Raw genomic sequence first — 16,319 nt, 5'->3', positions numbered from 1 at the left:
GAAAAAAATTCAAGTAAATTCAGACTGCCCTCAAAATACTGACTGCTGTAAGACAGATGGCCTTTGACTTTCTATGAAGGACAAGTAAAACATATATAGAAAGAATTCTATTTACATCATTAGGTCAGGAATTAATTTTACAGGCAAAGGAAAAGTCTAATGCAAAGGAACACCTGAAGTAAGTGTGAGATGTGTTCAGAGAAACTATGGTGGGACATTTCATCAAACTGCACAATGATTTAGTATAATTCAGTACAGCCATTTAGTGCCGTTTGTGTCAGTTCTCTACACCGTACGCCTGAAGCCAACATGCCTTAGAACGTACACTGCATTTGCTAGCATTATGTTGATCCTGTAACACTAAGCAGTTGGCTTCATTCAGTACTTGGGGCTCATTTTTTTTAGCCCAGGTACAGTGTGTCTAGTAAGAAAGAACACTCTGGAAATACTCTGATATTACAATGTGAGTGACAAAAATTCAGGGACCCATGACTCCTTTAAAGCTATAGTAATAATACGGAATGGGTCTATTGGCCTCCTGTTCTAGTGGTATTTGGGAACTCTGTTTGCAAACATTTATGTTAAAATAACTACCAAGACTGCCATCAACACAAATATCAGATAGGCCTGGCAAAAACCAATTGCTTGGGCAATCTTGTGCCAATCGGAGTTTCCAGATTTAACAGTGGATTAGAAAAACCTCTAGCCAGACAAGATGACTGAAGCAAGCACCAAAACCAGCTCAAGAACATCTATGTTTCTTATGCAGGGTACTCTTCATACAAAGTTTAGCAGGATCAGAGATTGTGATTCCTATTACACAATTACAAAAACCTATTTTGTATTAATAGATATGACTGCAGAATAAAGTATGGTACCCACCTCTATGTTACCATATCCCAAGTTATTACTACAACATCGGTTCACAGATGTGAAGCATGAGAACTTCTATCATAGTGTGTGGATTTAAAGCACCAATATTCATACAGGGATTTGTTCAAAAGGTTTCGGTTGAGTTCACTATGAAATCTGCATAATGCCAAGGCAAAAAAATTCACAACAGAAACCCAGAAGAAATCACTATCAGCTGTTTGTTTCTAACAAATCTAAGTTTCTTAGGTACACATTTCAAGGACAGGCCTTGTTTAAAGAGCTGCATTTATTTGAAGTCTGTTTCCTGCTAACCAGCTGACAGATCAAAGGTACTTCTCAGTCCTACCATTTGTTCCCATCCCATTTTTTCCCCTCTTTTTCAACTGAGTCAAGATTTAAAATTTATTAAATTTACATTTATTTAATAAATTTAAAATTTATTTTTAAAACAATCCTTTCATCCTTTTAAGTCTTCTATTCCTTACATTTTATCTTCCACAAAGTTTTCCTGGGACACCTCTTAAATACTGGAATCTATGCCATTGAAGTCTTTGGGTTACTTACCTACATGAAATTAAGCACGGGTGTAAGTCTTTAGTTTTAAGATTAAAAAATGCTTAGTTATAAGCTTTTGAGTTCCTGAACCTTTTAAGGACTTTGTAAAATGCACACTGTTGTATAAATTGCTGTGCACATATCATGGGACAATTTAATACCTAAAAAATGCCTTTATATACAAGCCTTGTACATCTAATGAAGTAAAGATTCTTTCATATACATCCATTTTTGCAACTGCAGGACCTGATTGCTGCCATATACTGGTCATCTATTCCTGTCAATTCATTATCTCAGTGATAAGGAAGAAAAAAAAATATAAATCAAAATTAAACAAAATGTATTGTCTTCTAGTTAAACCAGCTACAGAGCAATGTGCTTGGGTAAGTAAATTGTCAATACTTGACTTCATAAAACGTACTCACCTGTACTCAGTTACTATGGAAATGATGATCATTAAATTGATCATAGTTTAGTTTCACCACTTTCTAACATCATTGTAACTTGATTATCTGCCTTTCAGTCCAATTCACAGACCAAGCACCTGGGATAATGCAGCTGAGTAAAGAGACATGCTAGGAACAGGCTTGCTTCCACTCTGTCCACAGGGTTTTTTTCCTTCATAAGTTAAACATAAGGATCTCAGTATTTTTCTACTTGCCTTTGCCAGTTTGGAAAACCAGTGTCAGTGCAGCTGTGGACCTGACAAAATGAGGATCTTAAAAATCCCCCAAAGTTAAAGATTTGTAAGCACTTTTCCCCAGACATCCAGCTCCTGGTAGAATTCAAAGCCAACCAAAAAAACACTTCCCTCCCCCCAAGAAAACCCAAAACAACCCCCACAACTCCTTTTCCTGTTTAATTGCTTAATTTGCAGATCTATTACTGACTTGCTGATCTCCAATAAATCACTGTCCTACCCTTAATCTCCATGTCACCTTCTCTATAACAGAACACTATTAACACTGATTTGTGAAAGTATACCTAAAAAGGCAGAATACCTGATGAGGTCTGAACTGAACATGAAGAGCCACATGAATCTCAGCTATTTTTTATCCTTTAAAAAAAATCCTGGATACCTCATCTCACATATATTGAGTTTTATGAAGAATGAGTTTCAGCTATTCAGTGTCATCTTCAAATGTTCTGACAGAGAGATGGATAAACAGGGTGGGAGAGAGGGATACATACAGCTCTAAGTGTGGTGTACATCAAAATGAAAGGAAAGGTACCGAGATACCAAGCCTCTAAATAATCAAGCATCCATATGGCTTTTCCACTGATGCTGGTTTTGCAGTTAACAGTATGAATTATACACACATACCTTCCCATACACTGGTTAGCTATGTTTGCTGACAGCCAACTAAAACACACTTTTACTTTACAGAAGGAATGGGAAAAGAACATAATTTGTTGTTATGGAAATCACCGTTCCAATTTCTTTGTATTATACCATGCAAAATGCTATGTATAGTTACTTTCTGCTTATTTATATAACATTCTGATTAACCAGTGGCTGCCATCTTATCCCAAATATTTACTTTAATCATACACTTTGTATCAAAAAGAGCCATCTGCATCCTGATGCTAAATCCACCAGCTTGGATTGTCTGTAAATTCTGAAAGCTTCATCATAGCCCATTGCCAAGAGATGCACTTTATACGTCATCTTGTCAGCGACATGGATTTCTTTCCTCCCTCCCTTCCCCAAAAAGGCTGTATTTTCTGTTTTCATAAACATGAAAGGAACACATTTCAGAAACGACTGTACATCTTATTCACTGGGAACATCCTACATCAGGCTCAGAACTTGATTTTCAGACTACACAAGACCACTGGGCGCCAAAATGTTTCATCTCTCAACAAGTAAGAAACTAACAAATAGTAGAACAAACTTCCTTTGCACCAGTTTCCTAAAGTACTAGGAAACCTTGAAGAGAGGAATGATTAGATCTTCACAAGATACTGCCCTTTCAGGGATTTTCTACAGTCACAGTTTTCCTGTTGTAGTGGTTCCAGAAAAGTTAAGGAATACAGTATTTCTACTTTGGGCACAGTTCACTTCAGTGCTAAAGAAGAACAGGACACACCACTTAATCTACTAGAGGTGCCATTCTGACTCTGCATAGAACCAACCAAATTAATCCAGAACTCATGCTAAAAATTCTGTTGGTACAAAATACCTGGGTATCACATGCTAGGACGCCATAATAACCTTTCCAATGATGTGTACCAGAAATAACAAGCCAAATCAACACTGATTTTCATCTTAAAATGAAGTTTCCTGTAAGTCAAAAAACACTGTGTACGTGTCATACCTCCATTAATGTAGGCTGTTCTTTAGAAAGTTTACTAAGTTAGAACTCTGAAAATGAAAGATGCAAGTGTGTGTCAAAGTCATGTTTTTCTTTTAACAGGTGGGTAATGTTTCATGATAAAAAATGTTTGCATTGAATGTATTAAGATTAATTATTAATGAGGAAGCAAGGATACTTTCATAGGACTACAGCTTCAGGATTCAGTTGCAAAACGAACAGTTCAGTTTGCTCAGTGGATGAAGGTAAAATACATTTAGTTTTAAACTAAGTTTAGTGCAGCTGTTAAGAGTGTGGATTACTCACATCTTACTTTCAGCTTTCTATATTACCGTGTAACTGTACAACTTACTCTGTGCTATGACATGACTTCCAATAAGCAAAGGTGTAAGCAACAATTATGGAAGGAGGAAAACTCTGACATTACCAAAGAAATCTTCTAAATATATACCTTGTCAAGAACCATAAGTTTAAACCAGTTACCTCATAGGGCTGGGCAATTCTTCTATCTGCTTGATCATAACTGTGGCACAGAGTTCAACTGGACGTGAACTTCACTGCCTGAGTTAGCTTCTCCCAGAGTCAATGTGATAAAGCAGTCTTCTGAAACCTAGCATGCTATCCTTCTGAGGGCTGAAGCAGAAGTTGCAACAAAAATCTCTTTGTTTACTCACACAAAAGGCTAAAATTAAGTGGCAGAGGAAAGTACTTTCCCTGCTACCAGAATCTTAATTCACAAGTGCATTTGGAATATAAAGTTCACAAGGGTGACTAAAGCAGAAGATTCAACATTATGCACACACAAACGTATTTCTAGATTCTAACAAAAATTAGTCAGAACACCACCACCATGAAGGACAGTTTATAACTAGTGATGCCCTTTGCATGCCAGCTCTGTACAACTTCAGTCTGAATGCCCACATACACTGCTGGGAACCTGCAGATTCCTCTCTACTGGAGAGATTTTTGAGTCACTTGGGAGAAAGCTGTGACCCTGCTCTTCCCTTGCAGTGGGCAGCAAAACTGGGAGGTGCAGAGAAGACAGCTTCCTGAGCCAACCCTCCAGATCCATGACACACAAGTCCAGGAAACAGCATGTGCTAAGGCTCTGCTCCTGCTGATGGGGTCAAGGACCACAACTGTAAAGGGGAACTAATGATCCTGGACTCATCTCAGAGCTTGCACTGGGCATCACACGTTACATGGCACATCCAAATCTCCCATTCAGAAGGCTATCCACAAGAAATACGAGAGTGGAAGAACCTGCAGCTGCATGTGCTGCAGTGAAATCCAGTCACTTCCCTGCATAACAGCACTACAGCAACACACAAAAAACGACAGGGTCTTTTTTTTGTGCGAGCAGCAACTTTGAAACTGCTACTAAGGTTTCTTCTTCTACTTTCTCCCTTGTGAATGACAAAGATATGTAATTAAAATTAGCAGCAACTAATTCCAATTAGCAACACAGCAAATCCTTCAGAATACTGTTCTATATATGTTTTCTAAGTAGTACATGGAACATGCTAGGAGGAAGTAAAGTAATACTGATCTCCACAAAACACCAAATATGCAGATTTGAGTGTGCTTAGAAAGTACTGATACGTAAAAACTGCTTAACAGAAAACCCATTTGAGTTCACACTCACCAAATGACAACCTAAAATTAAGACAGAAAAAGGGAAGAATATACTTTTAAATTCTTTAATGTGTTAAGACAAAGTTGCCTTTTTGCTATTTCACACTGTTAACTCTACAAACAGAGACAATACTATGACTATTCAAACAGTCTTATAAAAGAAAGACTTTTTTGATTTTTAGTCCTGTAAACTCCATTTCAAAATGGGCAATTGCTACATTTCTAGCTTAACAATAAATGATTTTTCTCAGTTGAAACCTGGACCCAATCTTCTATCACCAAACTTGCTATATAAAAGATCATCCAGCTGACTTGTATGTGGTTTCTATAGGAAAGAGTCACTCTGCAAGTCTGATTAAGATCCAGTATGTTATTTGTATATTGGATTTGCACATTTCATACATTCAGACATTTTCAGATAAGAACACAGCAGCAATACCCCAAACATCTGAACACCTCTTAAACTAATTTAGACATGTCAGTGCTGAAGCAATAGATGTGCTCTTGTGTGCAAAGAGGTAAAAATGCATTCTTGAACCCAAGATTCTCCAGTTCCTGAACTGTTATCTCCAAGAGAGTAAACCTCTAGAGTCCATCTCCACATGACACATTTATCTAAAGTGGCTGCACACATATAATGATGGCTTTTGTTTAGTGATCATGGTCATTTTGAGTTTGTTTAAATACTGCAGCCGAATGCTTATAAACTAATCCCAGAACATTTTGAAATGCTTCAAAGCTTTTAGCGGGGGGAACCTCTTGCATTGGCTGGGTAGATGCAGCTGACCACAGTTCACTGGAACCAGCCAGCCCAGATAAGTAAAATGAAAGCAGACATTTCCTGAAAATATCTTGAAAGCTTTCCATTAGACTGTACCAGGGGTATACACTGAAAACAGCAAGTGCCCTTGCTTGTATAGCAACCACTCTTCCACTGCTTTCTTGAACCTCTGTATTTGTATCTATTTATCTGGGGGGGAAAGATGCAACTTCTGTATTCTAGTTTACAGTGCATTATAGAGCAGCTATTACTGTAACAAAAAATCCTACACATTGCAGCAGGAAGACCCAGAAAGCTACCACTGTCAATGTTATTTCAAATGACAAATAAAAAAGACATTTCACCTACAGGTAATTTTAAAGAGGCACCCACTCCACGATGAGCATGAATGCAATTATTTGAACGTAATTCTCTGGCTGTCAAAGTGAACTGTAGGAAGCATTGCTGGATGTGCTGGTTATAAAGCCAGGAGTGCCTCAGGCTAGATTTTCAATAAAGGCTGAGACTAGCTGTTCATATTTTACATGATAACTTGATTGAATAAATCCAGCTGTTCACTAGGAACAGGGAATGCTCCAATGTTGTGATCACCAACATTTTACACTTTGAGAAAGACAGTCCCACTGTCTAGTTTCAAGCACTTTATTTCAAAGCAAAGAATTAGGAGCCCTGGTTTCTTAAACAGTCAGGAAACTCAAGGGCATGTAACTACTTCTAATAGCTTCTTGAGGACCAGCAGACTATAGAGGAAGCTTAGGTCTAACTTAAGCACCAAAATTAGGTGTTATGACTATCCAACATGCTGTATCTTACAAAGAATTAATATGCACACTCCCGTGAAAGGAAGACAGCATAATCATAATGTGATACAAAATATTAAACAGTGCTGACACTTGAATTCAATACAGCAGTAATGACAATGGTTATTCTGCCCAGTAACATACCACAAAAAGGGTGAGGGCACTCAAAGTGCACTGTGAAGTACACTGAGTGCTTAGCAGATGCCATGTACAAGGAGGAAGTGGCGAGCCACAATATCGATTCACAAAATGGGGTGCAAGCGAAGTCCAATAGTTGCTACTTTAAACAAAACAACCCTGCCCTTCCATACAAACCAAAATACACTTGAGGTCTTTAGTTTCTTTGGAGGTATACCCTGAAATCCCATTCTTTCTCTGCCTTTGGTAGTCTCTGTTCTTATACCTCTGGTACCTGTAATAAGGTCTTTCATCCTCCTGGAAATCTTATTGTCTTCCAGGGTGTTACTTATGCTACTTCACTGTTTAGTGTTAGCAGTAAGATGTCCATCCTGTGTCTCGGATCAGGTCAAGGCCTATGAATACACATTCTGAAAACGTTCTCCTCTTTCAGTAACAGAAGCTAGTAAAGAACTATCTCCAACTCAGGCCCTATTTAAATTCTGCCATTTAAATCACTTTACATCTGCTGCAACATGCAGTAAAGAATCACAGAATCATTTAGGTTAAAAAGGACCTTTAAGATCGAGTCCAACTGTTAATCCAGCACTGCCACCAATAAACCATATCCCTAAGTGCTACATCTACACATCTTTTAAACCCCTTCAGGAATGGTGACTCCATCACTTGCCTGGGCAGCCTGTTTCACTGCTCAATAGTCTTTTCAATTAGGGAATTTTTCCCAATATCTGATCTAAACCTCCCCAGTGCAAATTGAGGCGGTTTCCTCTTGTCCTACAGCTTCTTACTTGTAGCAATCTGAGTTCCAGTCTTCTCAGCCAACCTCCTTTCAGACAGTCCAATAAGGTCTTGAGCCGCCTCTTCTCCAGGCTAAATATCCCTAGTTCCCTCTGCCATTCCTCTTCAGACTTGTGCTCCAGACCCTTCACCAGCTTTGTTGCCCTTCTCTGAACACACTCCAGCACCTCAAAATTTACATGAAATTACCCATAAAGAAATAAGCAGTATAGCACATACACTCTCAGTATAGCTAAGGGGAAGCCAGAGAAAACTTTAATAGGGTATAATTCTTTTTATGAACAATATTAATAAAATACGACAGGTTTGTTGGCAGACTACAGGAGGTAAGGGCCACAATCTGAGGACCTGTCTGCAAAGGGTTGCCCAGATCCTCAGTAGCCTTTCCCTGCACAATTCTAACTTCCAGTAAATATTCAAGTTTGATTAGAATTCCCAAGTAGTTACATGCTGTCTTAATCTTTCCAGAAATGATGCAACACTCATCATCTTCTTAGCGCAACTTTAACACTCCTTCTTACCCCACCTACATTCTTGCACATCCTTTCTTAAGGAGTGGCTGAGAGTTGTACAAAATCTGAAGATCCTGAGCTTTCATGGACCTTACAAAAGCTGAAGTCAACAGGAGTTTTATTCATGATTTCACTAGAACAACAACAAAATCTACTCTATTTTAGGATCAATTCATTTGTTTAGGGTTGGGCCCTTGAGAGCAATCAGTATAAACAGAGAACCATGACCGCCTGCTACTTGCAGAACATTTTAAATCAATTATAAAGCAGTCATTAGGTATGTAAACATTTAGAGCTCATCATTTGCAGAGACACCAGCAATGTATTTCAACTTCTGACCAAAAGAGTCACCATTTCCTTAACTGTACAGAGACTACTTGAAAAATTCATAAGATCTGTTTCACAAATTACCAATTCAACCATAAGAATATATGGTAAAAATGACAAAAGATTTGTTCTTATAGTTGATAAAAAATTCATGCCAAGGCATTCAAGTAAAGTTACTTTCTGTGTTCTGATTTAATGAATCATTTGAGCGGTATCCGGCTGGGTGACACAGATGTAAGGCTCGCTGAAGCCTGCTCTAATGCCTGCTGGTATAGTCTTCCTTGGGACAGTAAAGCCAGAACAATGTGTCAGACTGAAGTAATATCAAGGAAAGTAAGTGCAGTACTGGGGATGCTACAAGGTTGGCCCACAACTCTTCTTGACCTTTGAATGTCTGTAAGTACGTCTCTGTCCTACAGGCTCCAGTGACCCAGGAAGCCCAAAAGCAGCAGCAGCGGTGTGGTAATAACCAGCCTCTGGAATAAAGATTTTTGCAGTCTTGTAATTCAAGCTGAAAGACATGCAAAGATTGCTTGATGGTTTAACCCTACTGAAAGTCAGGGCCTGACACTGTGTGAAACCACCAGTGATTGCTTAAAAGGTGAACTCATGTTAAATGTTTAAAATGGATAGGTGAGAAAACCATCTGGTTTATACCAGTTTGTACCTTTAACTTCAGAAAAGTGAATGAATTTGGAAAATATAAATTAAGGAAGTTACTTAACGCATATTACTATAGCTTTTATATATTATGTCTGTATATAGACATTGACTGAAAGACACTATAATAAAATCAGACTTCCCGTTAGGAAAACCCTTGGAAAGAATTTATTTCTACAGTAAGTAGAATAAAGCTAAGGAGGACTATAGGTACTGTAGTATCATAATCTTAAGCAATAAAGCTGATCCTTATAGAAATAAAACACTGGGTCCCCATATTCCTTTCAGATATTTGGGAGTTGCTAAAAAAAGCTTTCCTCTCTCAAATAAGTTTGCTAGAATATTCAAACAAATATATGTAGAAGCAAATATGGAAACAGTATTTCCATATTATGGAAATAATTGGCCTTTAATTTGTGAAAGTAAAATCTTTTAAGAAATTAAGTAAAATGAGAAATTAAAAGTGTAACAGTTATGCCAACTCCAAATAATACAATCCAAATAATACATGTCATTTTGTCCTGCTGTAACAGAGAAGAATATCTGTCAGCAGCAAATAGGAGAGTGAAGAATACTCCTTCACCCCACCAGCCCTCTTTAAAAACCACTAAAGCTTAACTGTTTTTTAACATGACACTAAGTTTGTTCGTTGTTAACGTGCTACTGCACGTGGGACAAACCTGGTTTTTCAAGAGAAAATACAGTTCATTTACATGAAAAAACATTTCTGTTGATTCCCAACTTGAAGTTTCCCTCCTTTTATCTGAAACTTACATCTTGTCTTGATAGGCTAAAGCAGTTACATATGAGAATGTTTGACATTAAATGGTACTTACACAGATAACAAAACAATAGCAATTAGAGTCCATTCAGGCATTTTGTGAATAATATTTCTGTTTGTTAACCTGAAAAATAATAAGAAAAAATATCAGAACATTTCAAAGTGAAAATAAGCAGAATTGTAACTGCTGAATTTTGATTTAAGTCTACCATTAAAAGACTTAATACACCTAGTTATGATGTACCATTTACAGCTGTAGCTGAGCAATTCACAGCTTTCAAGCTTCTCTCTCTCTCACCTTATCCTGTAACAGAGGAACTGCAGAATTCCCAATGTGCCTCTTTTTTTTTTGATATAAAAGTGAGATGGGGAAAACTGAACAGAAGCTAATTCTTTAAATTAGCTCACAAATAGGCCTGGCTGCTGTGAGGACTCCCCTCTCGCTCATACCCACTGGGAAGTTATCAGGCCCTGCACATGTGCTTATGAAAATATGAGCCTTCTTACACCCTTAGCTTGCCCCCATTGGCTCCAGATCCAGATTTGCTGTAAAAGCTAATATGGATTTTGTATGATACTGGAGAAAATCCTCTGATGATTCTTTATTTAAAAATGGAAAACCAGAATTACAACTACGCAATGGGAGCCAGTGCAGAAATAAGAGCAAGAAAAGTAGGTTTGAATAAAGAACCACATGGGTGCTCAACAAAAGCACTGCTGTGTTTTATACCTGCTGACCTGTTTGGCTGAACTTTGTAGTAAAACAGATCTTTAAGTCAAATGTTAATGCAACTTAAAACAATTCATGTGTGAGTTGCTATCACTGAATTTAGGCATGACTTGTAGTGTTCAAGGCAAGCAATTCCATGGCAGTCACAGCTAGAAGTGAAGCTATGGCTATGTGGGCACCCAAAAAGGGCAGCTGCATTCATTTTGTTCAGACACATGGCACCATCCAACAGAAGTACTGATCGGCAAGTGCCTCCCTGTGTTTACTTCCTTCTTGCTCTAGGCTTCTCTTCTACACAGCCTTGTATAAATTCAGACCACGAGTGAAGCTGCCCTGTCATCAATAACACATCTACAGGCTCCGGTGAACGTGGGAGGCTGCTTAAAGTTAAAAACATGGCAACAAATTCACATCCAAGTTTTTGGGCTTTTTTTTCCATTTTTAATTTCTTCGGGCAAGTATCTAGTTACCAAAAAAGTGTTAAAAAGTGGGAAGATAAAAGTATTTGTACTTCTCATTGCTGAAATTCACGTTCTGTTAATAAATTCCCCCCAGTTATATTTAAAATGGTCATTAAAAATGCATTTATGATTAAGAAGCTTGATAGGATCATTCTGCATTTCCCTATTTTGGAACATTAAAAATTAACAAAACTAATTTTCATTAAGGATAGAATCATAGAATCATTTAGGTTGGAAAAGACTTTAAAGATCATGAAGTCCAAAGACAGGAATGATCAAAGTGGTATTAAACTAGTTTTCCTCTCAACTCTCCAAGTTTTCCAACCAAAATAAGGCTTTGAAGCAATGATTACTCAAGCAGTGTCTCAAGAGCTTGAGTTTTGTTAAATAATGAAAAGACCTGTTTTGTACTACATGTACAGAAATTGTCAAAGATAACAAAAATAATCTGTATTTGCTGAATCTTTTGGCTCTAGTTTGATGTGACAAGATTCATGTTTACCAATTACTATTTGAAATAGCTTAATGGCATTAGCTGGCAACAAAGCTTCCACCTGGTAAACTGTACCATTTTCTAGCTATAGAACACGAGACAAAACAAAGGCTGAATATCTTGACTCGGTACTGATGACAGTGATAAACACTACCAAGAAATGCCTGATGGAATCATCCTGACAGGCAATTCATACGTAACATTCCAGTTATTCTGCTATGGTAAGACACAATGGAAAAGACAGCTCTGAGCCATCTGGGAGAACTCTGTCAAATAGAGAAAGCAGCTTTATTTCAGTGCTCTACAAGGAGTTATTATTGATTAGAGGACAGTAAGGTGTCATTCTTGTACACAACCTCTCAGGTACAGTTATTTGTGTCAATTAACTCTTATTCAATGTTAGTATTGATTGGCAAGGTCTGAACACTAGTCACTGCCATCAATATGCTGTTTATGAAGGAGGTAGTCAAAAGACACAGACAACCATCAGGATACGGCAGTGTGGCTCTGCTGATGTATTACTGTCACTGGGCTGGATGAACAGTCAGGCTTCCACAAGGAGTAACCTTTCAGTACAACACCTGCACTAAAACACTTGTGCACATTTCAGGCCGATCAGACTAGAGCTAGCAACCTACAGGTGTGAAGCCTGAAACAAAAAGGAGCAGTGGAAGGGCAGTCACTTTCAAAAACAAGCTGTGTGTCAACACCAAGGCCTCTGAAGAGCAAAGCTTTCAGAAAACATGGAAGCGCAAGTCCTCTGTAAAAACGGTTCATTAATTCTTTGTCTTGCCTACAGGAAAAACTGTTCTTCAGAACAATCCATGGAAGAGAGGTCACTAGATTTCTGTCATAAACATACAATGTGGAAATGTTAAAACTGTACAAAACTTTGTGTACATGACTGAAGTATTGCAGTGAAAATGTTTTCTGTTAAAGAGTTTGGCTAAATTCTCCCTCACCTACTCAAAGAAAGGAAACAATATGCAACATTTCAAAACAGCATCTCTACTTTCCTGGCCTCTGTAGGGCAGGATAGGTAAACCACAGAAGCTGGATAATCCCAAATAGCTGTGCGGGTCTCTTAATTGCTAGTCTGTGGGTGTTGTGGTTCACCCTCATAAAATGCATAAAAATTCCTTCCCAAATGACCTTCCAATAACTGACTAGTGCCCGGCCTCCAAAGAAAGTGAACTCTGAAACAGAAGAGTACCAGTAATAGTAATTGCAGGAATACAGAGGCGTCCAAAGTTAAAGTAACCAGCAAATAAAAAAAGTAAACCCAAAATAGAATCATAGAATGCCACATTGGAAGGGACCTCCAGGATCATCTGGTCCAACCTTTCTTAGCAAAGCACAGAATCATAGAATGGTTTGGGTTGGAAAGGACCTTACATCTAGTTCCAATCCTCCTGCCATAGGCAGGGATGCCTCACACAAAACTATGCTGCTCAAGGCTGTGTCCAACCTGGAACTGACCTAGATTAAATGGCCCAGCACCCTGTCCAGCCAAAAAAAGTCAGAAAAAGAGCATACACAATTGGTTCTACTTTTCTTCCTTTAGTTGTCTTCCTATTTAACTGCTGTCAGATGCCAGTTCTGCTAGCAGAACTCCATTAGCAAAGAATGACCTGATTTGTGAACAGTGCCTGCTGTTGCAGCAGATTTAAGCACATCCCTAAGTGCCTTGTGCAAGAACATAGACAGAGACCACAAGAAACTTGAAATTATGAGAAAGAAACTCAGCAATGCAGGAGCTCGGCACCCTTTCCTCAGCAGGATTACATTTCCTGGGGTTTCTAGGAAATAATAACAGCATAACAGGAACACTGTCCACTGGGGAATATGAGACAAGACACCAGGATTATTATGCTAAATAGTTATCGCTGAACAGGTACCATCAGGTAGCATGAACAAGATGCAAGAAAATGTAACTGGTTAACATAAAATAATATTTTAAAAGTGTATTTTTCTCTATACCTATTTATAAATTACAGTCTTGAGTGTTATTTCCTCTTCTAAAAGTTTGTTTTTATCCTCATAATAGAATATACTTGCCATCTATGAATCTATGATTAACAAGTTGCTATGAATTTGACTAATAGCTAGCACCAATGAGTTACCGGTGCTTAATGTACGTGTGCTGATAAGCCATCCATGTTTGCCCTCTTTCAGTTTTGCCCAGCATGTCTGTGTTCTTACACTGGGTGAAAAACACATGTCCCAAATGGAGATGTTCTTTGTTTCATTTTACAATTGATGTTTGTTGCAAAGTGAAGTCATCAGCATCTTTGTAAATGAAGCAGCCTTTTTGTTCAGGCAGCCAGATCCCAGGTGTAAGCATATTTAACTTCAGTTCAAGAATGTGACCTGTTAGTTTGGCTGTTTGCCTGTTCTGCAAGGCAGCAAGCTGTCTCCATGGGATTAGGACATAAAGCTGTGACTTTGGGACCTCAGCTACCTAGAATTTTTCCACAACTTGCCCTAAGATAAACAAAATTATTTAACCCAGGTCAGGAAAGGCAAATACTAAAGCATATGTTGTTTTTCTTTAGGCTTCAACTAGACCAGCTTAACCATAAACCCCAGCTCCTCTACCCCCTTATTTACGTTCTGTAGTATCATTTGGTAGTACCATAGTTTGGTAACAGCCAACAAAAATGTGCTACTATTATAACTTCAGGCTCTCTTTAAGAGAGGGCCATTTACTTGAGAAAAGGTCATTAGAAAAGGACTTGAAACCCAGAACCTAAAATTCCACTCAACGTGAGTAATAGTTAAAAACCTATTAATCAGTGCGTACACTAGATAACATACACTCATGATGCACATTTAAAAGCTAACAGATTGTCTTGGAAACAAGGTAAGACAAAGCTATAACAAAAATTCTTGAACACACCTTTAAGAAAGGGCTATCATATTCATTGCTAGAGTTCAATGTCAATGATAAGCTCCATAAAAGGAACTAAAAATGCTTGCAATCATAAGACACAGAAGACATTGTTTTCAATATGAAATACTATGTTTTAAAATCCCCCAACAGCCACACATTAACAATAATTTCTACATAAATAGATGATTTTCTTGTGATCTTTTAACAAAGAGCACTTACGCACCCAGGAGAATTATCTGACATCTCAGTTTTCGTAACAAAAGCTTACAGGCACTGAGGGACTTCGTTTGGGAAGAGCTCTAACCATTCTAAAATGTCTCTCGAGATGCCTCTAGTGCGTTTCCCAGCATTGATGATTGAATAAAATGCTACCCAAAGGAGGCTGACCTGCAAGCGTTCCTTTAAAAACCAATGGAGCTGAAAATCGTTGCTTAGTTCACCACATGCTCTTTTACCCCTCTTCAGCTAAGCTCTACTACAGCCATGTGTTTTATCTCCTACCTTCTTTGGCAAGTTCTTCAGCCCGAAATATTTCCAGTAAAAAAGCACGGAAGAGCAATAGCATTCACCAGTGCTCCCTTCGCAGTCATTAAGCATTTTACCCACATTAATGAAGAAAGCAGCATTTAAGTTTCTATACCCTGCAAACATAAACCCTGTTTAACACTTATCCCAGGCCCCCTGCCAAAGCATTCCAGCTAAAAATCAGAGAGACCACTCATACTAGGTAAATTTAAACCTGTCTACAGAACTAGAGATTCAAACCTATGCCTTCATCTAAATATCCATGAGCCAGCTTTTGTTCATCAGACCCTTCTGTATCAGAAATGCAAGAAGGAGAAAGAGCCCAAAGGCTTTTGTTGCTTTCCTATTTCCTGTATTTTTGTTTTGCTTTACTATCAGTGACTATAAAGCTCCATTTGTTTTGAGAGAGAGATGTATAAAGGCACTTACAAATTCTTGTGTAGTGCCCACAGTTGATTGAACTGTTCCCTTCCCAAAATGCTGAATTACTATCCAATTTATATGGAATTATATATATATATATTTAAATTATATATGGAATCTTTACAGTAAGAGAGCCCCACGAACTTGCTACCATTATCTTCAACTAACTTCCTAACAGAAAAGACTTCAACTCACAAAGTTGATCTTAGGGATCAGAAATAGATCAGGGAAGACTTTTAAAATATAATAAATTATTGGTACATGAGCCAGGAATTGGGTTCAAAGCCCAAATTAATTAGATCTCATTCAATGGTGTAAGTATATTTACATACATTTGTGGATTTAAGTTTTTAAAGTCCATTTTGGCTCTGAGGCTCTTTTGCTATAAGCCACTTTTAAAATATCATATTCAGGCCACATTGTCTTTGCATAGCAAAAATTATTTAATACAGAGGTTCTGGTTTTGAGAACCTCCAGGAATTACTACATAATAAATCATATAAAAGCAGACAGAGAGATCAAATGCAGTTTTTCCAGTTTCAATCCATAAGCTAAAGTGACTGTTAAGCATTTAGACAGCAGAGCAACAAAACTATTTGAAGTCACCAAGATCTTATTC

The 16,319-nt window shown here is 37.9% G+C and overlaps 1 protein-coding gene across 3 annotated transcripts in view; it reads right to left on the bottom strand.

Annotated features, from left to right (window-relative positions):
• Nucleotides 1–16,319, bottom strand: part of RPAP2 (RNA polymerase II associated protein 2) — a 38,289-nt gene that overhangs the window by 9,239 nt on the left and 12,731 nt on the right. For 2 of the 3 annotated variants that reach the window (XM_057429195.1, XM_057429194.1), the window contains exon 11: nt 10,231–10,299. In XM_057429195.1, coding sequence (XP_057285178.1) covers nt 10,231–10,299 — 69 coding nt within the window. Of the gene's footprint in view, nt 1–8,619; nt 9,211–10,230; nt 10,300–16,319 lie in introns of those variants that run through there. The other variant, XM_057429193.1, reaches the window with a different exon arrangement.

Source organism: Pezoporus wallicus, unplaced genomic scaffold (genome assembly GCF_028554395.1).
Source record: "Pezoporus wallicus isolate ANWC-B61680 ecotype Strahan unplaced genomic scaffold, APGP_CSIRO_Pwel_v1 contig_593, whole genome shotgun sequence".
NCBI lineage: Eukaryota > Metazoa > Chordata > Aves > Psittaciformes > Psittacidae > Pezoporus > Pezoporus wallicus.
The sequence above is the reverse complement of the archived record's forward strand: the minus strand, read 5'-3'. Positions and strand labels throughout refer to the sequence as shown.